Consider the following 25,505-nt stretch of genomic DNA (forward strand, 5'->3'; position numbering starts at 1 on the left):
ACGTTTGAGGATGCTGGGGTCGAGTTGATTGAAGCGGTAGAAACGTGGGGATTTGCGCCAGAGCTGTCCCCATCTCTGGGTAGTGTCCTTGCTTTGCGTTTCTCTTAGGGCCGAAATGCTTAGTGGGAGGGCTTGGTGTCGAAGGAGGCGGGGTAGGCGGTTGACGGGGCTGTTGTTATGATGGCTCACTGCTGCCAGTTTGGCGTGCTTATCGACCTCCTCATTGCCATGGATCCCTGAGTGTCCTGGGACCCAGCGCATGGTTACCTTGAAGTCTACATTATCTTTGGCGATTTTGCTCATCATCCTACGAAAACAATCCGCCAGATAGGAACCAGGACGTGAATGGAATGTCTCACCTGCTTGAATTGAAGCTTGGTTGTCCACCGAGATAGAAAGGGGGAAGGACAGGTCGCGTTCCGTGGCCATCAAACGTGCGGCTAGAATCAGGCCGACTTCTTCTGCTTCAAATACCGTATGCTCTTCATCCGTCCCGAGGTGATATTGCAGTGTTCTGGGCTGCTGTCCTGCGCGGAATAGGACTGCAGCTGCCCCGATTTTACCCTTATAGCCCGATCCATCGCTGTATATCTGTATTTGGTCCATTAGTGTTTCATGTTCTGAAATGGCTGTGTCCTTGTTGACGGCGATATGCGTGGTCCAGGGGTTTTTGGCAGATGGTGGGCATCGAGCTGGGGTTAGGGTTTCTACGGTGGCAGGAGATAGGGCAAAGCGGCGGGTGAGGCGGTGGAGGGATGAACGGTGCGCTGCAACGTAGCGTTGGGCGGCTTTGCGGACTGGGATGTGGAGCGGGTGGGAGCTGGGAAGGGCTGCAATGCGGATGATGGCTCGGTGACAGGCATCCTGGAGGAGGAGGGAGGTGGGGAGGAGGTTGGCGTGGACCTCTAGAATGTCAGTGGCTGTGGTGCGCATCGCTCCCGTCAGGGCGATGGCTGCCAGGCGCTGAACTGTTGAGAGTCGTTTGGCAACACCTACTGAGCCTCTCTGCAAGGTGCTCGTCCCATGGCTGAAAATGGGTGAGAACCAGAGATCGGCGGCATACAGCATCTTAGGGACTGCCACTGCCAGGTAGAGTTGGCGCATCAGTCGCATGGGGATGCCCTTGGCCGAGGTAGAGAGGCGACGTAACTGGAGTACGTAGGACGTCCCTTTTGCTACAGCGTTGTCGACTTGTGCCTTCCAACGCAGTTCCTGATCTAGGATGATGCCGAGGAATCGGTGTGTTGGGGAGGGGCGAATGGTGGCTCCCTGGATGACCATGTCGGGACGTGTTTTGTGTCTGTTCATAGAAAAATCCATTAGCGCAAATTTATTGGTTTCAAAACGGGAATTGTGAACTCTTGACCAATCATAGCCTCCCCCTGGACGTTCGAGCATGTCTGCCAAGATGGCGTGAGTTTCAGAGAAGTCCTTTCTGATGGCAATGAAAGCTGTGTCATCGACGAATGCTAATGTTAGTTCTCTCAGTGCCTCTCTTCCTCTTCGGGGCGATGCGACGTCGACCAGATCGGAGCTGTAAATAATATAAAGAATCATTGATAGCGGGTCTCCTTGACCTATTCCATTGGACACAGGGAACCAGTCGGACGTGTATCCGTCGAATTTCAATTGAGTTTGACGGTTTGTTAGTACCTGTTCAGTAAAATCCACTATATCACCTGGGATACGTCTCATTCGCATGTTGTATAGCAGGCGCCTTGTCACGGCGTTGGGAAAGGCACCTTCAATGTCCAGAAACAGGACCGAGGCTACTTTGTGCGCTCTCCACGCGTTCTTGATCGTCGCTTCCAGTAGGTGGAGCGAATCGGTGGTGGAGCGAACCCGGCCTACCCCCAAAGTGTGTGTTGGGTAGTAGTTGGTGGCGTTCGAGGACATGGGTGAGCTGATCCGCTACTACAGCCGTCAGTAGCTTTCCAGTTGTGTTAAGTAGGGCGATTGGTCGGTAAGCTTTGGGGACGGAGTAATTAGGCTTGCCCGGTTTACGCAGAACCACTGTAGTGAACTTCCTCCACGGCTGATAGTACGTGCGGTGTGAGAATGTGGCATTAAAGAGGTGTAGGAGGTAGGGGACGAGGATGTCGGAGCACTCCTTGAACACTATGTTGCAGATCCCGTCAGGACCGGGTGCCTTGTACCCACTAAGGTTGCATATCGCCCGCTCTATCTGGTCCAGTGGTGAGTGGTGGTAGGCGCTCAACTGGGTCAGGGTATTCCACATCTTGTGGGACAGGATCAGTGTCGGGGGGAGGAGGAAAGAATGACTTAGCTAGAATTCGGCTCTTTTCATCATTGGTGGTTGCTTCATCCATAGTTCCGTCTTGATTGGTGAAGGAGAGAGAGGGTATGCGAGTCTTGCCACCGTCGCGGGGTTCTGCTGAGATGTACTTATTAGCGGTCCACAGATCATTACCTTCAATATCTTCCAGCCATTCTAACCAGTGCTGCTTCTTCGTAGCCCTGATCTCGTTCGTGTATTGGTCTTTGGCCGCTTTGAGGTCGTCGTGGCTAGAGTGTTGGGGGAGACCTCTCATCCGGTATGCCAGTTTACTTAACTTCTTGACCCGTGATCTAAGGATGGATAGGTGTTTCGTCCACCATCGCTTGGAATGTGGACATGGTTTCGAGTAGGGCACACAGGAGTCCATGGTGGCGGTGATCGAAAGGGTAAGGTGCCAGGCGGCCTCCTGAAATTCCTCATCTGACGCAAGGGGTTGGGCGGGTCTGGTGGTGAGGTTTTCTCCGAGATGCTTTTTGAAGGCGTCCCAATCGACCCCGCGCCAGTTACGACGAGGTTCTGTGTCTGTGCTGGGGGTCTCGAGTTCCAGGGTCAGCAATATAGGAAGATGGTCAGTCTTTGGCCCTCGGAGTCCCGGAGCGGTTTCACAGCATACTACCGCGTCAAGGAGGTGTTCCGTGCCAAACACGTTGTCCGGGCGTGTCCAGTTACCGGTGCTGATGGATTGGAGAGTTGGGGTGTTTTGCGGTAGGAGCTGGATCATTCCATGGTCGGCAATGAGGTCGATGAGGGGGTTGGCGGCCGTGTAGTTGAACAGATGACTGGTTGCAGGATGTCCTCCCATAAGGGATGATGTCGGTTAAAATCTCCCAACCAAAGCATGTGGTCGTTATCAGGATGTTTTGAGGGAAGTGATGTTGCTTTCTAGATAAGTGTCGAAGGTGGTTAGCGTGTTGTTATGAGTGCAGTCATTATAAATATTAAATATTGTACACCGTCCATAGGGACCAGAAAGTTGAATGGCGATGACATCCAATGAGGGGAAGGTGAGCTGTTTCCACGAATTAGTGTCGAGTCTAGTGCTGATCAAGATGAGGGCCCGCGACCGCTGCTGGGGGTGGGTATAATGCTGCGATGGGTACAGGACGTGCCAGTGGTGGTTGGCACTGGAATTACTGTAGAAAGTTAATATAGGGTTCCTGGATGATTAGTATGTCCCAATCCGCGATGACGGGGTTGTTGAGCAGGGATGATTGAGCGATCAGAGAGGTGTTGAGATTTTGTTGCCAGATCTTGAGTCGGACGTTGGTGGTAGGGTTGTGATTAGACATGAGTGGGGGGTGAAGAGGGTGAACTGTCAGAGGGTTGGGAGGATTGAGAGGAGCGTGGAGTGTTGGGTGGTGAGGTGAGTTCGGGGTCGGGGTCTAGTGGGGGGGAGATGTCTTTGAGGATCTCAGCGGCAGTGGAGGGTTGACTGGGAGAGTTGGGCTGGGGCGACGGGGATGGGAGAATGGGGAGACGTTGGAGTGCGAGTGTGGTTTGACGGAGGGTGTCGTTCGTCTGTGGAAGAAGGTCTTGTGGAATCGGCGGGGAGAGGAAGTGGGAGGGCAGTCTGGGAGGTCTTGGAGGGATGATGGCATGTGTCCAAGCTACTTCAGTGGGGAAATAGGGCATTTTGTTCTCCGGGAATTTTTCGTCTAGAAGGTCGCATCTTCGAAGAAATTCCGGGCATTTCCTGCTCCAACTCGTGTGGTTGTTGCTGCGACAGTTAACGCACCGAGTGGTGCGGTAAGCATTGCATTGGGTGGAACGATGGTGTTCCCCACAGGTTCCACAAGTATCATGCTCGTCAGTACAGCTGCGGGCAATGTGGCCGTAGCGTTGACACTTTGCACAGCGGATAGGTTCCTTCTTGTTCTTCCGGATAGAGATTCTCTCGTTGTCGATACATAGTCCATCTCGCAAAATGTTGTTGGCCGTGGGTGCATCAGATACTTGTAGGAGAGCGAAGGCCTTGCGCTGCTGGTTGGATCTGCGGTTCAAGGGTTTGATCCAGCGAATGGATGTCAGTGTATCCGCCGGGAGTTGGTTTTCCTCTTCGACACGGTGGAGAAAGTCGTCGTTTTCAATCTGTAAATGGATCGGTAAGTACTCTAGGACTAATGCAAATGTTCGGGAGCGAAACGATACTGTTGATTCAAATTGACTTTCTAGTGATGTGCGTCCCGTGGGGCTTCGGAGCCACGACGCCAGTTCCTCAGATTCCAGTTCTACTACTATTCCTCCATTATGGAGCGTGGTTATAGCTCTAACGCTGCCTGGTGGGGTGCTGTCGTCCCTTATATTATTGATTGCCTCCTTGAGGTGAGACGCTATTTCCCTGTTTGCAGTCCCAGGTGGGAATAGGCTAGAACCTGGGTTGGGGTCCAATAGAATCTCGCGCGCCCTAACAGCCGCTCGGCCAACGGCCTGGTCCACCTTGGGGGGGAGGTGGGCAGCTGCTACAGAGCTGTAGGTGGGCTGGGTCGTGGGGGGTGAGGGGGAGGGGGTGGAGGTCAATTGGAGGGATAGATGGTTGATGCGGTCTTGGGTGGCATCCAGCGAGGGGGCAAGTAGTTTGATGGTGTTCTGACAGTCTGTTACTGTGGCGTATAGGGCATCCGCGGTCTCTTCTAGGCGTTCGGAAGCTACCGAGACACCTCCTTCTTGTTCGGTTCGCTCATCTCTGGCTAACCGATGAAGTCGCTCAGCCTTGTCGAGGGTGATGGTCAAGGTATCCTCCGTTTTTCTTAGCAGTCTTTGCCAAGGTCTCCGAGGCTGCATGGACTCCGGCAATCTGTGGAGCTAATGCCGCAATCGTGTGGTCAACCAACCGAGCAGATAGTGATTCAGTTAAGGTGCCAGATAAGGTGAGTGCCAGTTCCTTTGCTGCTGCTTCCGCTATCTCACATACCACCTGCTTTTCAGAAGGAATGCTACTGCGCGAATTGCCGCGTTAACCGGTACTGGAGTGACAGTAGACATTTGTGTGATGTGAAATAGAATGGTGGAGAGATGAGTGAGCGTGAATGGTTGACCGACTTGACAAAGAAGTTTGGACGCCAGGTACGCTTCCGCACTTTCAGTATCCATTACCGAGCTACTGGTTGCCATGATTTCCTCTACCGTGGTCTGAGAACGGGTGGTTTTACAGGTATTGGGAGCCGTCGTTTGAGTGGGTGAGTTTGGGCTTGGGTGGTCCTGTTCCAGGGGTGGTCTTTCCTGGGGGCATGTTGACCTAGTAGCGCGTCGAGCGTTTCTAAAGGGTAAAATGGGTTAGTTTAGGTGGTTCCGCTGAGGCGGAGTAACGCCGTTAGGCGTTGGGTGCGTCGTTGGACGCTTTGGTTGACGAGGATTTTTCGGGGTCCTAGTCGGGGTGCCACTTGGTTCAGGTCCAAGAAGCGATCGCGTCCGTTGTTACCTCTGTTAGACATTCAAAACTGAATCGAGTAACTCAGGAACCTGATCCTCCGTATACGACCCCACTTACGACCCCACTGATCACATCTATCAGGCTCACAGCACGCAGTCGATTTGCAGAAGAATGGAGAGCCGGATATTATGCTCATGTGTGAGTCTATCGCTTTTCGATCTTGGCCCAACTTGAAAGGTACAAAGAAGATGGTGTCGAAGAAAGACTCGGAGGAGCAAATGAGATGAAGGAAAGGCATGAGGGTTTGGATGAGAGAGGAGGGCGGATGAAGAGAGAGGGAAGGGCGGAGGAGACGGAGGATAGTGGGAGGACTGAAGCTGAAGAGCGAGCGGATGTGAAGCGGCGAGTCAGCAGATATACAAAGATTGTTGCAATGCCCTACTATAAATCATAACTTTTTTTTCATCTGTTCACCGGTTCTCTGATGAGGGGGCGTACTAAAACAAACACGGACAGCCATTGGTATCCCTAGAAATAATGGCCATAAACACATCCTCAGCCTAGAACCTACCTCACAACCAGGTGAATTCCCGAGTGGCGATTTTATCCTAGTAGAAAACGTCCTCGGAACGAACCACGAAGCAGTCGATGCTGTGCGGCTAGTAATTCATAGGAGGTCAGGCTGTAAGTTGTTCCGAAGATAGGAAACTGGGGTACATACACGATATTGATTGTGCTGTCCAATGAGCCCTTTGCGAGATCTCCGAGTTCGATAGGGTGACCCCTTCGTATGACCATATTTTCGCTCAATGCCTATCCAGTTATCTTACATACGCCACCGGCGCTTGAAGTAAACTCTACTGCAATGATTTGACAAAGACTAGGTAAGTATCCTAAAAACCATATGGCTCCAGTCGTCTGATACACTTGGGCTGTGGTCTCTTCCATTCACCTTTGTTTGGGTCCGGCCATAAGGAAGCACCGTCCCTCTGGGCTTGAAATGATGGCTCACTGCCGGGAGTCGGGAAAAACCCAATGGGCCAAGCAGGCAAGTAGCACATCTCCTATAGTACATGACGAGGTCAGTCATTTCACAGAAAAGTAACTTGACATTGTTCACCTCGAAACCACAGGCAGGTCGGCATTTCACCCACGCGCTCCAGTCTAACCAGGACATTCAACTGTGTCACATCCTCCTTCCATTCGCCCATGAGAGTACGTATGCGATCAGCTTCTGGGCGTTGTTCCGGAGGATACAAGGGGTCGACTCCAGTCATCATCCCAGATGCCCACATCTTCGTGACGACACGGCATATTTCACGCGTAGTTTCCCGTACCGCCTGCAGGAGCAAACGTTCAGAGGGCATCAATGTCGCCCCATGAGCTACAATGGGGGCCGTGTGCGATGTAGCACATTCCCGAAAAACTGGTGCAGCCCATGAATTTGTCGCGTTGGCAGTCACAGAGGTATTAGGAGGTAGAGCTGCAAACACAGTGTAGGGCAAAAGCACGGTGCGCAGTCGTCTCTGGACTTGTTGTGCGTGGCCAAACATCGACCTATCGTCCAGCGTCATGTTCACAAGGTACTGCATCATCTCCAGGCGACTGGCATATCTATCAACCACCACCCGCAAGACGGTCTTCCAGTCAATGCCGCTGGTTGTCACGGGTGGTTGTGCCAATGCTTGAGCTAACCTGTCTTGGACGCGTTCTATATCCTCCGATGATATTCCTTGCACTCGATGATCCCATCGCTCCAAGCCTACACGGCGCGGCACCAAGGAGGGAACAAGGGCGGTGTCGTAGAAAGAGACTAGCCCAGAAAAATCAAGCAAAATCCGGGTTTCTCCTGGATACATTTCGCGCCGTGAAGCAGAATGCATTATTTCAAACATATGATGCACTGATGTCCGAGAATAAATCAGACCTCTCCTAAACATGGACATGGTCGCTCACCATTATTGAGGTCCTCTGGCAGATCCGTAGGCGGGAAGTAACTGATGCGAGTGCTCTCGAGATTTAAGAACGAAACGACCTCCATGTGAGAAGTGAAGTCGCAGATCATAACCTCACTATGACCGTCGTTAGTAACAAATCACCAAGGAACTACGTATGGGTTCGCACAAATTCATTTCCATCCTACAACTCATAAATCAGCATCGGACATTGTTCCATCTCAAATTTCAACGAACCTCACAAAGCCATTCACCCCATATTTCTGGCCCCATGTACACAGATCCATAATGCGCTTGCTTTCATTGCCCACCCAGTCGGGTTTCATCTTCGACCACGCCACGAGATCTTGGGTGTCCATCGTGCCCCCAGGGATGTTCACAGCGCTGCTTCCGTCAAAATAGAGCACTTTCATCGGCTGAGTGACTTTAAGAGTGAGGTGCCAGCACCCTGTTTCGATTGGCCCTTGGCAGAAAATCATGGAGTGGTCTGGCTCTACAGACACCCATTCCAGAGCGGTCGGTAAATGGGGACCGGTGAGGGCTCCATGGTAGAGGAGAGTTCCTACGGGAATAGTCCCTGGGACTATTGTATGACCTGCAGGACGTAAACGATGAGTTGTCAAATCTGCGCGGTGTTCAGCATTTTTAGACATACCAATACGATAACGCGTGTTTGGCCAGTGTTGAAGCAGGGAATTGGCCGTTTCGAACACCAGATGTCCTGTCGCGTTCACCGCAGGTACTTCTCCAAGATCCCATTGTCCAAGATCATTTTCGATCCTCGTGTAAAAGGATGAAGGCGCATGACTCGACAGAGGTGTTTGTTTAGTTAGGACCAGTTCAAATGCAAGGAAAAGCCAAACAGCTGCTGCTTTCCTGGTAGACAGCATTCCAACGAAGGGCCAAGGCCTTCGAGTTGTAAGTTTAGTTATATACCTGTCGATACAAAGGCAGTCGTGGGCCACAATGAGTGCCACTGAGGAGTTGGGATCGAGTTACCAACCTTGGAGATCAGAGTCACTTTCCGTAGCTACCGTACCAATCGGTGAATCTGATTATTGATAGCGGTCGAAATAGCAGTTTTCAATGTTCGTTCTTCTGTAAATCAGGATTGTCTTGCAGCCATCTGAAGGAATGACTCGGATGAAAAATGGACGCAATGATATTATTTCCTGTAAATCACAGCAATTTCGCCCAGGTGGACGCAAGGGGGCGTAAGCTATATTGACAGAAGAGCGACAATCGTGGGGTATCTAGTCCGCCAGACCTCATCAGAAGGAAGACAGTTGGTCATGTTCCTTCCGAGTCTGAGTGGCCGCACCGTAATCCGAATGCCCGCCGAAGTTGCAAAATGATCACGCATACGTGACCTCTACCGCCAGAGCGGCAGAACTTCCAGCCTGGGGTCACCATACTACTCCTGAAGTAGAACGTCCAAATTACGAAGCTTGCGTGGCACAATGTGATGAACACATACTCGTCATCGGCGAGGACGCGGACATTAACTGACTCGGAAGCGCGGCCCAACTTAATGGTTCGGAATTTGAATCCTGCGGACTTCCCCGCGGCGAAGAAGCCCACGCATGTTTGAAGATCAGCGTCAAGAACACACAGCACTTCGGCACACACCTGCATTATTTGCACCTTGACTGCTAAGTACTATAAATTCCTGCTGACCTTCTTCCCGCTGCCAATGTGTATACGGCAGATTTAGCTCAAGATCTCACTCATGTTCTCAACGTCTTTATTCTCGCCATTTCATGATCAAGTATGCAAATCTCCGCGAAATCTCCACGACATTCCGTTGGTGGGAAATTGACGCCAGTGAGGATTGCGATGATCATCGACCATGTCCCGGCCAACTCGTACGGAGTGCATGCGCGCCACTGGCAGTGGCAGCAGCGCGCGAGCCACTGCCACTGCTACATCTAGTCCCGCCCCGAGTTAAACGTCAGTCGCCAGGAAAAACCTCCCCCGCTAATATCGCTTAGTGTCGTCTAATTAGCTGAATTTCAGACGACTAGCGTTTTTAGGAGATCGGATGGATTATGCTACCCCCTTATAATCCTTCAATAATTGACGATAGTTCCAAAGGTATTTGGAGGTTTAGCTCTGGGACACACTGACTGATAGTAATCCGTTTAAGACTTTTTCGGACTTCCGCTCATAACGTCCATGGCCAGATACCCCATTCCGATTTGTACCACCTCCTACGACTGCCCTCATCACCTCATACGTCAATCGCATTCTATGACAGGAAACTGGATACGACACGTGTATACTTGTGGTCGCATTTTATCACCGTTTACATGAATTAGAAGAAAGGCTGTGGATTTTTGCTCGTTATGATTAAACATCAGCATCAAGTAAGTAGAGTGAATTTCGAGGAAGAACATTGCTAACCTTGAGAGAGAAAACGTTTTCATAAGTAATTTGGCGTTGTTTTGAAACCTGTGTTAGATCTCAGGCTATGATCTTCTATGATAGTATCAATATTGCTAGGCCAAACCCAGCAATGCCAAGAACACCCCAAAGATCGCACTGCATCATAGTATGTTGCCAAAATCACGAACAGTTCTCTGATCGGTCTTTTGCGGCGTTCAAACATTCTACGCGAGTCACTGCTTTTGCGATCTCATGAATAACTTTCACCTCGATCCCATCTGTATCCTTGGATGTACATTGCCTTTCTACTGGAATTCATGCTGAATCACTTACTTCGATCAATCAGATATTATCTCTCAAATCTCACTTTGGCGATGTAAGCGCTGGATGTTGGTATATCAAGTACAAATGCGATCGTTGTAGCACGTCCACCAAGTTCCCCCGCGCGCTCACACCTATCCTCCAATAGCATGACTCTAATCTCGAATGATCCCAGGTGGTGGCCGATCATCAATGCGAATCATATTTCCAGCTATTTTGTAGGTTCGTGGAGAGTCAGCCACATGACGACGTTGATGAGTCAATTAACCTTGGCTGCGGCTTTGCAGTTGCCTCCTGTGCTGGGGTAATGTACGACTGGGGTGAGCAAGATTAAGTATGAAAAGTTCACTGACATTATGGTATTTCTAGGACTTACGTTTGGACAGGAGGCGGGTTGACACCGTTACAGGAGCAGCCATTCGCTGAGAATAATTTTATAGGTGGAACTGGTCTGGGTGAGCGAATTTCCACATCCACCAAAAGAACCGTGTGAAAATACCACAACTAATTTACGGCAGAGGCAACGCTGGTCCCTTATGACCATTCTGTATCTCATTGTAGCTTTTGTTTTTTAAGTGTGTAAGTTGTATTATATGGTGGACGATAGGTTACGGTTTGATTTGCCGATTTGCCGCGACTTATTTGGAAGTCCGATCGATGTTTATTCTAGTATTACAAATATACCTAGGTATACCAGTAAATTCGTGTCACACTCAGTGCATTCCTTGCTTGCAGACCGCTGCAGATGACCGGTTGACCTGCAAGCGCCTCACGCAACTCCCACAACCTCTCGCTGACCTCTCGCCTCTTGCAAGTGCAGCATGCGGAAACAAGCACCTGTGAGACTGTCACACCCTTGCAAGGCCGTAGTAAGCCGCCTAACCGTCGAGTCTTTGCCAATGCGATTAGCTTGGACGCGGGCATCGTGAAAATGTTGCAACTGTCGCGGTAGCTGCTGCGACGTGAGGTGTATTTACACTAACTTACTATGCACTTGCTTTGTTGCTGCCATCTGCGTATATGATGCATTTATCAAAGTTGAAAGCATTGAACAACTTCACATGATGAGCTAGCTCACTCGGTACTTGGTATTTTGAACTGCAGCACTGAAGGCTAATATGTGGTGAGATTTGTCTTCTCGTTCCTTCGGATTGAAATTTCAGGCTTCGGTTTTCTGGATTCTGAGGCGGACCGTGACAGGCTGGGCCAAAGAACTATGCTTGCCGCATTAAGCATGCATATGATACCGATGCCATTCGTTCGTCTCACTCGTAGTTGGTACTATGGTCATTGATGAACCGGAGGGTGCTGTGGCACCTCGTTTTTGATGGGTTTTGTCAATTTAACCTGCATCACCCTCATCCATGTCCGTTGTTCTCGTTCCTGAAGTGGCAAGCCGCTTTGAATGAACAACCTCACAGTAAATGTGCATTTTCCCGCTCCCTGCACCCGCAAATAAATCATATCGAGCATCTCCTGCGCTACACACTACTGCTATTTGATACATGGACCGTCTGATGGACGCGCTCCTGAAAAGCAATTGAAGTCATTGCGGTTGCTGTATTAGAGTTGGCCACGAGCTCAGCGTGATATTCTCCAACACCGAGGATGAGGCGTGGTCCTAGCACAAACATCTGCACGACCTGGAATATCTCAGCGAGACCAAGATAAATCTGAGGGTCCAGGGAATATATGTCCTATAGAAATGATGAATCATGGTCGCATGTAGAGGTCGTCAACGGATCGGCATACCGCTGAGAGTGTCGAAAAGAAGAAACCGATCTGGAGGCAAGAGATAACCAAAAAACTAGCATGCGAAACCTTGGCGGAAAAAGAGAAACCACATTGACATTATGAGCTCACCTCGCAATGTCAGCACCTTTCTAGATCTCTGATACATGGCATGCAACCGAGCGATCATGATGACTTGCATGATATTTCAGTCAAGTCAAATGTCATGGAGGTGTATAGCTCACCGCCCAGTATTACATTTACAACCTCACCCATCCAATTAAGTGTGTCGTAGATGATAAGGCCTGACAAATCCAGTAACATTGGTTATCAGTTTCGGAAGATCACAGACTCTGAAACAAACTCACAACTGTGGGAGTCGTTATGTTGAATCAACGAGTTTTGTTCGAGAATTTCACTCACCCCTGCATGGTAGTTCAGTTGTTGGACAAGAATGGAAGATATCGGTGTGGAATGCTCACTGCCGCGCCAGTCGCCGAAATTGTTGGAACACTGACTGTATGCTGCCCATCACAAGAAAGAAACAGAGTCTATGCGAGGATACACACCCAGCATGTACATCCTGTGTGACGAAATTAGAGTCAAGGTGAATTGAATCGTCACCGTCATCATGCGGCTGACTCTCCACGAACCTACAAAATAGCTGTCAATAAGACTCGCATTGATAAGTGGCCACCAACTGGGATCATTTGAGATTAGGACCATACTACCATGCTATTAGAAGATCGAGCGGAGGAACTTGGTGGACCGCATTCGTGCTTGATATACCACAATACAGTGTTTACATTGCCAAAGTGAGATTTGAGGAATGATATCTGATTGATCGAAGTGTTTCAGCCCAAATTCCAGTGCAAAGACAATGTGCATCCAGGGATACTAATGGGATCAAGGTAAAAGTTGTTGGTGAGATTGCAACGCAGTGACTCGCGAAGAATTTTTGAATGCTGCATATGATTTGGGCGCGGTGCCCGTGCAATCTCCGAAGTATTCTCGCCACAGTGTCCAGTGTGCGATGCAACGTTCAGCCTCGACCCATCAATAAAACCATGTGGTTCGTTGACCCAACACAGGTTTAAAACGGCGCCCACTGTCGAGCTCGTGACAGATGCTGACTATAATCATTGACACAAAGGAGCTGAAGTGGAGTACATGCCTGAGCCAAAGTGGAGCAGAAGAGGGGTTCGGATGGAGCGCGCATTGCATGGCGTCGACGCGAATTGGTTCCGCGGGATCAAACGCTCCGAGTCTGTTCTTACAATTGTAGATATCTGCTGGTCGTGTACTAGTAACTTACAAATAATCGTCGCCTCGATTTGATTTGCCTCTGCGGCATCTGAGTCACTACTAGTATGATACTAGTATTAGTATAGCCCAGAGAAAGATCAGGTATAGCTGCTGCTCCCTGTTATCACTCTTTCATCAGGCCAGGGTCCCATCTCAAGTTTGGGCAGCGGTCTGCAAGTAAGGTAATGCACGTTGCATTAATGTGACACAAGTTTGTATGTATGCCTAGGTATGCTTGTAATACTAGAATAAACACCGCGCGGACTTTCAAATAAGTCGCGGCAAATCGGCAAATCGGCAAATCGAACCGTAACCTATCGTCCACCATAGTATTAACTTCAAAATATCCTAGGTGCGCTATGTTGGAATAGGATATGTTTTGTACGTTGGGAAGTTTAAGCCATTGATGTTGCGCTTATTACCCATCTCTCACAATTATGATCAACATGTTTGGTATGTCTCCTCGCATAGACTGTTTCTTGCTTGTGACGGGCGGCATACAGGGAATGTTCCAACAATTTCGATGACAGATGCAGTGAGTGTTCCGCACTGATGTTTTCCATTCCTGCCAACACCACTGAACTACCATGCAGGGGTGAGTGAGATTCTCGAACAACTCGCTGGTTCAATATAACGACTCCCATAGTTGTGAGTTTGTCTCGAGCCTGTGATCTTCCGAAGCTGATAACTAATGTGCTGAATTTATCAGGCCTAATCCTATACGACGCAATTCAATGGACGAGTCAGGTCGTAGATGTAATACTGTGCGGTGAGCTATACACCTCCGTGAACATTTGACTGGACTGAAACATCATGCAAGCCATCATGATCGTTCGGTTACATGCTATGTACCAGCGATCCAGAAGGATGCTTATATTTCTCATCGTCATCCTTGTGGCCATCACAATCGCCAACGGAGTGATGGGCATAATATCGACGATGCAGATTTCAGGGGGTAAGCTTTAATTATAGATGAGATAATTAAGTGTACCAGGCTCATCGACAAATACCAGAGGAATTCGTTCTCTCCGGCACCTATCAGTGCATCATTGGCTATGCGGGAGATTCCCTATTTTCTGCAGTCCATGACTTGGATCCCTGGCACTGTATGGGAGGTCCTTGCACTGTGTCTCGCGGTCTGGATTGCTGTAAAGCGCTTCCGTGAACTGCGACGGCACTCGACAAGTGGTATCATTGAGGACTGTTTCAAGGTGTTAGTGAAAACTCACGTGAGGTATTTTGTGAGGTGAGATCATGACGTGAATGTGGTTCTCTTATTCCGCTGAAGTTTTGCACGTTGCTAGTTTTTTGGCTATCTCTTGCTTCCCGATCGGTTTGTTCTCTCCGACGGTCTCAGCGGTTATGTCGAGCTGTCACATACATCTACGTGTGACCATGATTAATCATTTCTATAGGACATGTATTCCCTGCACACTCAGATTTATCTTGGTCTCGCTGAGATATTCCAGGTCGTGCAGATGTTTGTGCTGGGACCACGCCTCATCCTCGGTATTCGAGAATATCACGCTGAGCTGATGGCCAACTCTGATGCAGCAACTGCTATGACTTCAATTGCTTTTCAGGAGTACGTTCATGTATCAACCAGCAATTAGTGTGTAGCGCAGGAGATACTCGATATGATTGATTTGCAATAGGTGCGGGGAGCGAGAGAATTTGTTTTTATTGTTCAATCCCTAATTATATATTGTCTGGTCAAAACAAGCTTCCACTGCACCGCGGTGAAAAAGCCCACGACATTAAGTAATTTGGTCTCGAGCTCGCATGTTTGAAACGTTGAGTACTTCGGGCCGCTCGGCACGGACCTGCCGCTGACTCGGAAGTTCCCGCCGAGTTTGCCATATTTTTCCAAGACCTACTATTGCGTCTCTGCAGGAAGTCACTTCGGAGGGAAATCGACGCCACTGGTTGCAATGATCATCGACCATGTCCTGGCCCAGCATAACTCGGAGGCTCTTACAGTCCACCTTTCGAAGTGTATGCGCCACTGGCAGTAGCAGCAGCGTACGAACCACTGCTACATCTAGTCCTGCCACGAGTTGAACGCCAATAGCCACGGCCCACGTCCATGACCGACTCAGATGTACGAAGCCAAGGTCCTGACAGTGTCAACTTGTAGGACATCACAGCTTTCATGATCCATATAGAAGAATTACGCCGAACGTAAAAATAGAACCAAGGAATTAACGTTTTAACAAGTTACGTGATTCAATGGTCATCATTTTCCAGCTTCGGGTTTTCAGATCTCAAGCTCAAAGCCCAGGCGTATACTGTGACATGCAGCAGGAAGGTGAACCTAGCAGTTAGCATTGTACATATTGTGAACTTGACTGAGCATCGTTTGCATGTAACAGCAATTGAAACACACGACCATGCATGGGATCGTCTGGTCAAAGCTGCAGTGCACCGTGCCATATACAATTGCTGAACCACGAGCACTCTCTCCATGTCTTGAAGACACACGAACCACTGTTTTGAAGAGCATCCGGCAGGTAGTTGATGAGAAGAGCCAGAAAAATGTCTGGTTGCACGGATTTCCAGGTTCAGGAAAAACATCTATCTTATTCACGATTGCAGAAGAGCTACGGGCACAAAAACGTCTTGCCGGAACTTTTTTCTTCTCCCATAATGATGTAGACAAGACGATGTGCGATAATGTCGTGCCAACCCTTGCATATCAGTTGGCCCTTACATTCCCGTCGGTGAAAAGCGAGATCATCAGAACCATTATTGATGATCCTGCATTGTTATCACGCCTGAAATCTCGAAAGGACCAAATCCAACATCTTATCATCAAACATCTTTGGAGAATCCAATCTCGGTCACCTGTGACATTCATCATCGATGCGTTGGAGGAATCCTGTTCCCCCTGCGATGCTGTACGGGTGGCACACTTACTAGCGGAAGCCATAGGCGCCTACAAGGATCCACTCAACGCCCACATCATTCTAGCTAGCCGACCCAAGTTGCGCATTAACGAAGCCTCTTGGAAGGATTCGGAGACATTCAAGAAATCTCCTTGCAGGATTACGATGGGGAGACAAGCAGAGATATCCGTCACTTCCTTATGCACGAATTTCAGCGAGTTGTCCAGACTCGTAAGCTTAGTCTTGGAGACGTGCCCCAATGGCCATCTCCTCGTCAAATGGATAACCTCGCTGACAAGGTCGGCAACTCATTTTTATGTGCATCCATAGCGATGAAATACATTTCGCACCCGAGAAAACACCCTGTTTCGAGGTTGGATGCATTCTTGTCATCACCCGATGCTACGGCAGATGCATATGCCGACCTGGATTACACGTATCAGGATATCATCAGGGACCCGGACAACAGAGCCTTGATCAGGCATCTTATCGATATCATCAATTTGGCGCAGCCCCTTCCGCGCTCTCAACTCCTGCAATTTTGTTCCTTTGGATTATAGCGAGAGCCTCGACCTCACTCTGGAGGAATTTTCGTCGATTCTGATTGTGTCACCTGATCAACCCACGATTCCCATCCAACCATATCATTCATCGCTATTCGAGTTCTTCGCAAACCCAGTGCGCTGTCGCCCACATTACGTCGACTCTACAGAGATCCATAAGGGTCTCGGACACCAGTGTTTTGTCATTCTACATAAACTCAAGGCAAATCTATGCGATCTCTCAGACCACACAACCATGACCATCGAAGACAGTCGTTTCTGGCATAAACGAGACACTGTTCTTCCTGATATCGTGCAATGTGCTTGCCGTCATTGGGTACACCATCTATCTTTCGCAAATTACAATGAGGTTCTTGTCTCCGCATTAGAGAAATTTCTTCGTGTTCACATTCTGCACTGGATTGAGGTCTTATGTCTACTAGGGCGAGCTCAGTAATGGCCCAAACAATGTTACGGAAAGCCCGTGCCGTGTTTTCCGTGAGTTTGTGTCTATTATAGAATAGAGTGGGCATCTCTTCTCACTATCGTATGATAGGGATGGTCCAAAGTCATGCCTTATCTTGATTTCACACTTGTGAACAGGTCACTCGCGACTGCGGAACAACTGATCGTACTTTATTTTGATCCCATCAGCATGTTCCCCCTCCAGGTTTACTATATTGTAGCAGCAATGGCAGATTTATCTGGAAAATTTCGGCTGAATTCTCCGAGTATACTGGTCCGCAGGATTGGGTCTGGCACGGTTTCTGATAGTGCATATCGATTTCCTATGTCCAAACTGCAGTCTTCCCTGGAGAATCCAGGGATATATCAAGGACCGCATGTCGAGGAAACGGATTCAGAAGTTTTAGGCGTATTGGCGGATGTGAGCCCATCACCCCCAATTGATGTATCACGGTGTCTGACTGGGTTTCAGTGTTGCCGCTGGTTATCGAATTCCGATCTAGGTGCATTTCATCTGTCAGGTATGCCTAATTGAAGTCACCCTTGGCAGCACTTTTTAGAGCTTCTCACGGTCTGTTAGACCCGGTTTCCTTGTAGAGCGCAACTGGTCTCTGAGACCACCCTCCCCAGGGAGGTTCTCACCAAATTCCCTAACAGGTTTATGCAACCCTCTCACACACCTCCACGAGGAGCAACCCTCCCGCCCTGCATCCGTTTGCGCACCTCGTCAGTATCCCTTGCCTCGCCTCAAGAGGCACAACGGTACCCTTGCGAACCACCTCACGGACTCGTCTGTTATCATCAAGAGGGTAGCCCTGCCAGTCTTAGTGGCCTCATTGAGAGCCTGGAGAGCCCTAGCACATTATACCAAGCTTCTCCCGTCATTAATATTGTTAGTATAGTGACCCTCTCGTAGCCTCCCACCATTTCCGTTACTGGTTATGTTATTTTATTCAATCAGTTACTTATGTTTGGTGAGATCTCCACAGGTTTTCCGATGCGCGAAGACATTAGTGTTCTGAGATGTCCTGGATGAGACAAGCAGGCTATGCAACTGCTATACTAGTATTGACATAACAAATTACAAAGCATAGTAGCTACCAATGTAAGTGGGGTAGGGTGGTCATGACAGAGCAACTAGACAATGAGGAAAGGCATGAGGAGGGTTGTGAGTCGTGACTATGGATTTAATACATCCCTGAAGGGTGCATTGTAGGTGCGAGAGGGTGCGAGAGAGGGTGCGAGAGAGGGTGCAGGAGGGTGCAGTGGATATATGAGAGGGTACGAAGGAGGATGCGAGAGGATGCGTTGGATATATGAGAGGGTATGAAGGGAGGATGCGAGAGGGTATGAGAGAGGATACGAGAGGGTATGAGGGAGGATGTGAGAGGGTACGCTGGATGTATGAGAGTGCGCTGGATGTATGAGAGAGTGCGCTGGATGTATGAGAGAACCAGTCTGCAAATACCAACAAAAACATACCCTTGTACTAGCAGTATTCCTCTGGTGGGTCTTCAGGCTGAGTGTTTGAGTCTACAATTATGTTCGAGCCCTCAGAAGAGCTTGCACCCGGAGACGGAGAAACGATATGATACAAGTCATTCCTGGCTTAAATAGAGCTGATGTTGAGGGATGAATCTCGATGATTAAGCGAGTGCTTGGTGCAGAGACAGAATGAACTCACATAAACCAGCGAGGGCACCTCATACTGTGCAGCATACCGATCCAATGAATAGACGAGAGAGGCCACAGAGGGCTAGCTAACCATGCCTGGTGCAGGATGCCCTACATACGGGCAAGGAGGTCGTGTATGCGTTCAAGGTAGATTTCCAAGTAGGATACCTTGACGACATATTCAAGGTGAGAGTTCGATTCCACGATTGATTTAAAAATCTGTTCCGTGATGCGGGGTATAATTCCCTTCAGATCCGAAGAGTCAATGTCCGCGCCCTAGGTAACAAAATTCAGGAGGGAAATTTAAAATGATATGAATTGAACGCGCCATCATGCTGAATGTCTTTCCACTACCAGTCTGGCCATACGCAAAGACCGTGCCATTGTAGCCATCCAGGACATCTTATTACCGTATTAGCAATACTATCCTTCCGCGAAATGATTTAACAGTGCATGAAAGGCACTCGATATCACAAGACGGGGTGCCTTCTCTCACCTTTCACAATGCTGCATTAGGAGGTAATCAGATGAGGTACACGACAAAGATGTGTGGTTCTCGGAGCCACTCACTCTTTAACACCGTAATCGAATACTTTGTGTTGTTTTGTGCCCATCAGAAAAACTCTGTCGAATGTGAATCCATCCTTCTCTGGCCCAGAAACGGCCTGCGAGTTCTTCATCTGCACGGTCTGAAGATTCTCATCGAAGGCGACTACGATATCGCCGCCCTCTCTGAGTTCGAGAGCATTTTGGGGCCGAAACCTATTCAGTCGCGTCAGTAAGTGATTAGAGAGACACTTCGTGCATCTTGATTGAATCCCGAAGCTAGGTTAAGACGCACCGACAAACAACCTTAATATTGGTTGAGGACGCCATGATGGTGCGTCTAAGAAAGAAAGAAAGAAAATCTAAGGTACTTGTGTGGCCAGTAGTTGCGCTATCAACGAATGGTTCGAAGTCTAAGAAATCATTTTGGACACGGGCCCTAGGGTATGACATGGGTCGACCCGGGTCATACCCACACCCGACCCGCGGGTACTGAAACTTTCAGAGGCCTACCCATACCCACCCGGGTCAGAGCATCGCGGGTGCACAGAGTATATAGGCTGCATCGAACTTGACAAGGTAAGGTCGAGGCTTGAGAGGGCGTCTGTTGGAAGACGGAGGAGTAAACGACAATGGAAAATTGATATGCACTGACCGCTACAATGGTTTGTTTGGTTCTGCGGCAGCTTGTACACAAAGTCATGTGACATGACGCGACGCTCTGATTCAATGAAAATCCTTTACACGATGCAGATGAATCACCACGTCGAGGACGGACACAGCGCTGGGCGCCTGTTTACCATAAATATATATGTTCACCGTTCCCCTTCCTCACGACAATTCCTGCATGAACTGATTCCAACCGTCAAGACATCATGGCAGTCAAAACATTGGCCACCACCTTTAGAGTGCGCCATGACGACTCAGAGGACATTGCTCTTCAAAACCTCAAGGATAGTAATACAGCTATGCCACCTGCGGTGCCTGCGCCGCCATAAGTTCTGTCCTCTTATTTTCCTTACTTTTGCTGACTGATGCTCTCCCCAGATATCGCGTATGTAGTGGCATTTTTGCTTATCTACTTGCTGACTCTGAGGTTCCTCATACTTAGATACAACATCGAACCATTCTTTTTCACGTCCTCCATAAATTGCATACCCTCACAATATCAGGAAGCACTTGTCCATAACGAAGGAGATCGTAAGTTCAAATCTTCCATTTTGGATGCCATGCTGATATTGTGCGATAGACATTACTATTACCCTGCCATTTGTACGAACGCTGCGCAAAAATTCTCGATCATCACCCACCTCTCTAACATCGCTATCGCAACCCCCAAGTAAGCGACCCATCATCTGTCATAGTCATCCTGTTCACCTTCAACAGATACTCAGATCAACACCCAGGCTCCTTTCCCAATGAGTGGTATGTGTATCAAGATCCTTATATTCACATTCCAACGTCCGTCCTAGATGGCAGCATGCTCTTCATTGACCTCCTCGTAATTCACATGGTTCAGGACGTAAAGACAAGCACCATCATCTCCTACCATCCTGAGTCCACATGGTGCCGGACATCCGCGAAGCGCCTTCACTCGCTCATGCAGCTTGTAGGGGGGCAGTGTATACTGGCAAAAAATATTTGCCAAGTCAAAAGACCCGATGTTCCTCTTCCTTGCGATTTTGTGTATCTCTTGCACTATCAATCACTCCTTCATAACTTTAAGGTATCAGTACAATTTATCGCGAAGACCCACATCCGGCCATGGACTCTACTTATGAAGACGGAGTCTGAGAATCTACTCAGCAAAATTGATCGTCTAGAAAAGCGATGTGCGATGCTGTCCGACCGACTGAAGAATGCGATGACCCTTGCTTTTGCGACTGTTAATCTCAACGACAGTAGGCAGACGTGAAAACTGACGGAGGCGACAGTCAGGGACTCGGCAGCTATGAAACAGGTATCCTTCTTTCCTGAAACTTAAGACGAAGTCTGGGTCCATCAACGCCCCCAAGCGGAGTATGAAAGTCGTTTGCTTGCTCAATGTCTGCAACAGCGCCAAGCATGTACCATCTTACTATAGGGACGTTGATTTCCATGTTTTATTGAATTCAAACCATGTTATCAAATCTAAGTTACATCTCTGCGAGTCTGGACTCTGGAGTTCTGCCAATTTTTGCTAACTTGAACACTATCGTGAACATTGACAATGATTGAAGCTTGCGAGGGTGGATGAGACTTGGAGGTTCAGCGCTTCAGCAGCCAATCAGATGACGAATAAAACTCGTACTGAAACATAAAACCCTGATTGTGGACTGAATATTGATGATAGCAAGCACTTTGAATGGTCCAAAATAGCAGCACAGTAGTCCTTGCATATTGCAAGACACCATGAAGTACTCTTGTGAGGGAAATGACTTGGAACATGACACTCTTCGTGCAAAGTGTGGGTTGTTGCAACAGCCGCCACCAATAACTATGTATAGTCAGTGTACGGTACTACTAGTACTAGACCAAAATTCATCACAGTATTGAACTCAACAACCTACCACAACCACCTCTCCACTGAGTCGCTAACGGCCTTCAATGGCATACCTCTTCAACATCTGCCTCCAAATCTTTGAAGCTACTAGATTATGTTTCTTTGACAAATCTTAGCCTGCTTAAACTCGGATTTTCACGGTGACTGCTTGTACTTTTGTCTACATTCACTGCCTGCGATGTCACTCTCAGCTAGGCCACTGCTAACGACAAATCCTGCACTCTCGGCCTCCTGCTGTTATCTGACACTGTCATCCTGCTACCACCACCCGTAGTGGCTGGGGCCTGTTCTTTTGGTCATGGGACATGGGGATGCGTTGGACCGTGATGAGATGATAGATTTCGTTATGAGCTGCTGGGATGAAGAGGCAGGTTTGTTCCCATCAAAAGATCCATGCCATCTCGAGCTCACATTATCTCCCAATGAGCGCATCCTCGCAACCACAGAATACTTTCAAAAGACAGCGCAACTATGGAACCTCGAAACCAATCAACCCATCGGAACACCACTTCATCATGAAGACTACGTGAACTCCGCGACCTTTTCTGCAAACAGAAAGTTCCTCGTCACTGGCTGCAATGATGACCACCTATACATATGGGACGTTTGCGCTATCGTCAACGAAGCTGGCCTTCCATCAGATATCGTAAGTTCATATACATTTCATTTTCGATGACACTGACAACGGATCTGCTCCCCCAGGTTGATGCTACACCACGACCAGCGCCAAAGATGAAATGTACTCCTCAAATACCTCCAGGGTTTTTTGGCGATGCACTGCGAGAGGCTAATGTATGTGATCTCTATCTACTATTCGATACTTTGACAAATATATCGTCAGTTGCGTACTCGTCTATCCCAATCCCATGGGCCGCATAACCGTCCCACTCCAGCACCACGTCAACGCACCCTCAGTCCTTTTTCCTCCTTTTGGCACCACTCCAAGTCACATGGAGCAACTGAACGCGACACCCAATCCCGATCCCGACCTTTTAGCTGGACTCGAAACCTAGCATTCGGCATACTCCGCAGACGAGATAGATCGGACATTGAGTTGCGAAAGGTTGAGGTCCTGTGCACAGCGGGAAAGCCTGTGCGTTTTTTTGCTCTTTCACGGTTCTTCTTTATCGCTGAGTCCTCTTTGCGCAGAGATACTATCACGCCAGAAAGAAGAAGCCAGCTACCAGCTCATCTCGAGCCCCCAATACTCATACCACGCAACAACCCAGCGGAGCAGCACAGAGCACATCATCATCATCACAGCAATCACGTTCCACTACCGCTGCTTCAACATTTCCTGCAGTCACTAGTGCCGCAGGGACAACGGGAACACCCTCGCATCCTTATATCCCTGTTGTTGTATGGATGTGGCGTGTTCGTTTTGTGGGCTGGCTGTGTTGCATACCTATTCAGAGCACAAGCGGTGAATATTAGTGACGCAGTCCCAACTACCGCATTGGCTACTAGAACGACGCCGCAACGCAATATCACTGTAATACAGGACACGTTCCTTGTTCCTTATTGTCATTTTCTATCGTTACTACGCGACCTGGCGCGATTCAGTGGACAACTATTACAAGATGACTCCTTTGTTACCTGCAGACTCTCCTCCCTACACTCTAAGAACCTCAATTGTCGCATTCAGATCGCTCTGGATCTGCTGCTTGAGGACTCTAAGATAGACAACCAGTGCATGAACGAAGGGTTTTCCATACCACCTCATTCGCCACGGGCCACCTCGCGCCTCCGCCGGACTCCATCCCCTTTTCGCCGGAGGGCTACATCAATGAGCCACCTATCCAGTTTTTGCTGCCGGCCTGCCACACATCATCTTTATGCCGCAGTTCTACATAGTAGTTTTGGGTTGTCGTGTTCCATGACTTCCGTTGAGCCACAGGGTGGCCTTTACAATGATTGGGCACCCCCGAGTCCACTGAGTTGCAAACTCGACGCATTTGTGCAAAGCGCTGGACCCTGTCCATCTTGTACACTCTCACCCTCAAACATGTCATTCAACAGTTGTTCGTGCGCACCTACTGAAGACGGAGAAGTGAATTAAGCGTTGAGAAGCAGTCAGAGAACTAAAGGATGGTGTATGTCGCATGAATTAAGTACATTATCCATTCCTTGAGGGTAAATAAGACTGGTCCGAGTGACACATACGTATATACGGTACAGCATAAAGTTGAATCGAGATTTGCCAAATTATAACTAAGAAACAGAGACAATGATGAAATAAAGGGGGAAAAAAGAAATTTTATTGAACTTCATGACGCTGACTGAAAACTCAGCAGGTGCGATGACGGACTTTATGCAGAAACCAAGGAGCTACGATAGCAATGAAAAGTGGAATGAAAACTAGACCAGACAGCGACGTAAGGGATACATAGGGCAGGACGTCTTGAGGCAGAAGAGGGAGATTACAGCACGAGTAGGGTATCGGTGGCGAGCAGCGGGCATGGATACGTGTCGATGGCTCTAGGGTTCCAGCCCTGAAATTATCGCTGTAAATCGGCACGCCTATAACCTAGATTAGTGAAAGTTCAAAAGACAACTAAAGCGACGGAACGTATGAATAAATGTGCTACATTTGTACAAGGGTGTGATTAAGGGAGAGAATTTGGGGAACATTTTTGGGCGAAGATGTGTAGCGCCTCCTCCTGCGACTGAAGGAATCGGATTAGTAGTTCATTTGCACGGTGAACACAACAAACGATGATGAGTAGCGTTGAAGTTCCGAAAATAAATTCTGAGATTTCAGAGAGGCATTATGGATAGCCAAATTAGGAGGATGGAACAAGGGTGCGAGAGGGTGCGAGAGGGTGCGAGAGGGTGCAACAGAGGTGCGAGAGGGTGTGAGAAGAGGGTTCGACGGAGGGTGCAACAGAGGTGCAACAGAGGTGCGAGAGGGTGCGAGAGAATGTGACAGAGGGTGCAACAGAGGATGCATCTGAGGAGGCAATGGACGTACAAGAGTGGTGCGAGATGATGAACAGGATACCAATTAGTGTACTAAGAACTTGGGAATGATATGATCACGTACTTAGAGCAAAGCTATTGAAACACACCTGCAAAACTACTGAGCTGACCCAAGAAAAGCAATATGTTGAATAGCGCTTGTGTTAGTGGAGGAAGTATACACAGACAAATCGAATGAGCAGCAGCCTCAGGCTGAGTGGGGGCACAATGCGTGACAGCCTGAGTGCATGTGGAGGTATGACTCAGGCGGTAGTGGAGGCATGATGGGCGGTAGTGGTAATACAGTAGATAGCAGTGGGTGTGGCGCCAGAATAGCGTCTGGAAAGATTGATAGCATTGGAGGTATCCTGAAGGCCTACATGGGAGGGGCCCTGGAGGCTCGTAAGGAGGTGCTGGAGGCCCGCGAGGGAATGCGAGAGCATGTACTATTATTAGATGGCGGGAGGGTGGGTCTCAGAGACTAGTTTCTCATAACATAGAAACTGGGTCTCTTAGACCCTTTATAG

The 25,505-nt window shown here is 48.8% G+C and overlaps 6 protein-coding genes across 6 annotated transcripts; 2 read left to right on the top strand and 4 right to left on the bottom strand.

Moving 5' to 3' along the window:
- Positions 1–6,557: 6,557 nt before the first annotated feature.
- DFJ58DRAFT_905114 (uncharacterized protein) lies at positions 6,558–8,756 on the bottom strand. Its single transcript, XM_041394937.1, has 7 exons — positions 8,628–8,756; positions 8,280–8,560; positions 7,862–8,219; positions 7,668–7,741; positions 6,852–7,572; positions 6,790–6,826; positions 6,558–6,733 (listed from the first exon to the last, which is right to left on the bottom strand). Exons 2-7 carry the CDS (start codon positions 8,512–8,514, stop codon positions 6,563–6,565), a joined length of 1,596 nt encoding a protein of 531 aa, XP_041246814.1. The 5' UTR covers positions 8,515–8,560; positions 8,628–8,756; the 3' UTR covers positions 6,558–6,562.
- Positions 8,757–11,014: 2,258 nt separating this feature from the next.
- On the bottom strand, positions 11,015–12,385 carry DFJ58DRAFT_912346 (uncharacterized protein; the record flags this gene model as incomplete). Its single annotated transcript, XM_041395264.1, has 7 exons — positions 11,015–11,282; positions 11,318–11,342; positions 11,678–11,773; positions 11,820–12,027; positions 12,083–12,151; positions 12,210–12,256; positions 12,307–12,385. 7 exons carry the CDS (start codon positions 12,383–12,385, stop codon positions 11,015–11,017), a joined length of 792 nt encoding a protein of 263 aa, XP_041246815.1.
- A 1,803-nt stretch (positions 12,386–14,188) lies between these two features.
- On the top strand, positions 14,189–15,051 carry DFJ58DRAFT_213914 (uncharacterized protein). Its single transcript, XM_041379278.1, has 4 exons — positions 14,189–14,321; positions 14,380–14,612; positions 14,671–14,725; positions 14,782–15,051. The coding sequence occupies exons 2-4, from the start codon at positions 14,422–14,424 to the stop codon at positions 14,977–14,979; spliced, it is 444 nt and encodes a 147-aa protein (XP_041246816.1). The 5' UTR covers positions 14,189–14,321; positions 14,380–14,421; the 3' UTR covers positions 14,980–15,051.
- Positions 15,052–15,756: 705 nt separating this feature from the next.
- Positions 15,757–18,174, top strand: DFJ58DRAFT_725001 (uncharacterized protein; the record flags this gene model as incomplete). Its single annotated transcript, XM_041385164.1, has 7 exons — positions 15,757–16,482; positions 16,551–16,687; positions 16,764–17,163; positions 17,237–17,299; positions 17,350–17,703; positions 17,762–17,779; positions 17,839–18,174. The coding sequence occupies 7 exons, from the start codon at positions 15,757–15,759 to the stop codon at positions 18,172–18,174; spliced, it is 2,034 nt and encodes a 677-aa protein (XP_041246817.1).
- A 1,324-nt stretch (positions 18,175–19,498) lies between these two features.
- DFJ58DRAFT_725002 (uncharacterized protein) lies at positions 19,499–19,808 on the bottom strand (the record flags this gene model as incomplete). Its single annotated transcript, XM_041385165.1, has 2 exons — positions 19,499–19,694; positions 19,774–19,808. The coding sequence occupies 2 exons, from the start codon at positions 19,806–19,808 to the stop codon at positions 19,499–19,501; spliced, it is 231 nt and encodes a 76-aa protein (XP_041246818.1).
- A 4,796-nt stretch (positions 19,809–24,604) lies between these two features.
- On the bottom strand, positions 24,605–24,970 carry DFJ58DRAFT_725004 (uncharacterized protein; the record flags this gene model as incomplete). The annotated part of the gene is made up of 2 exons (XM_041385166.1): positions 24,605–24,686; positions 24,735–24,970. The coding sequence occupies 2 exons, from the start codon at positions 24,968–24,970 to the stop codon at positions 24,605–24,607; spliced, it is 318 nt and encodes a 105-aa protein (XP_041246819.1).
- Positions 24,971–25,505: the final 535 nt, after the last annotated feature.

Source organism: Suillus subalutaceus (assembly GCF_016647625.1).
Source record: "Suillus subalutaceus strain FC151 chromosome Unknown DFJ58scaffold_23, whole genome shotgun sequence".
Taxonomy (NCBI): domain Eukaryota; kingdom Fungi; phylum Basidiomycota; class Agaricomycetes; order Boletales; family Suillaceae; genus Suillus; species Suillus subalutaceus.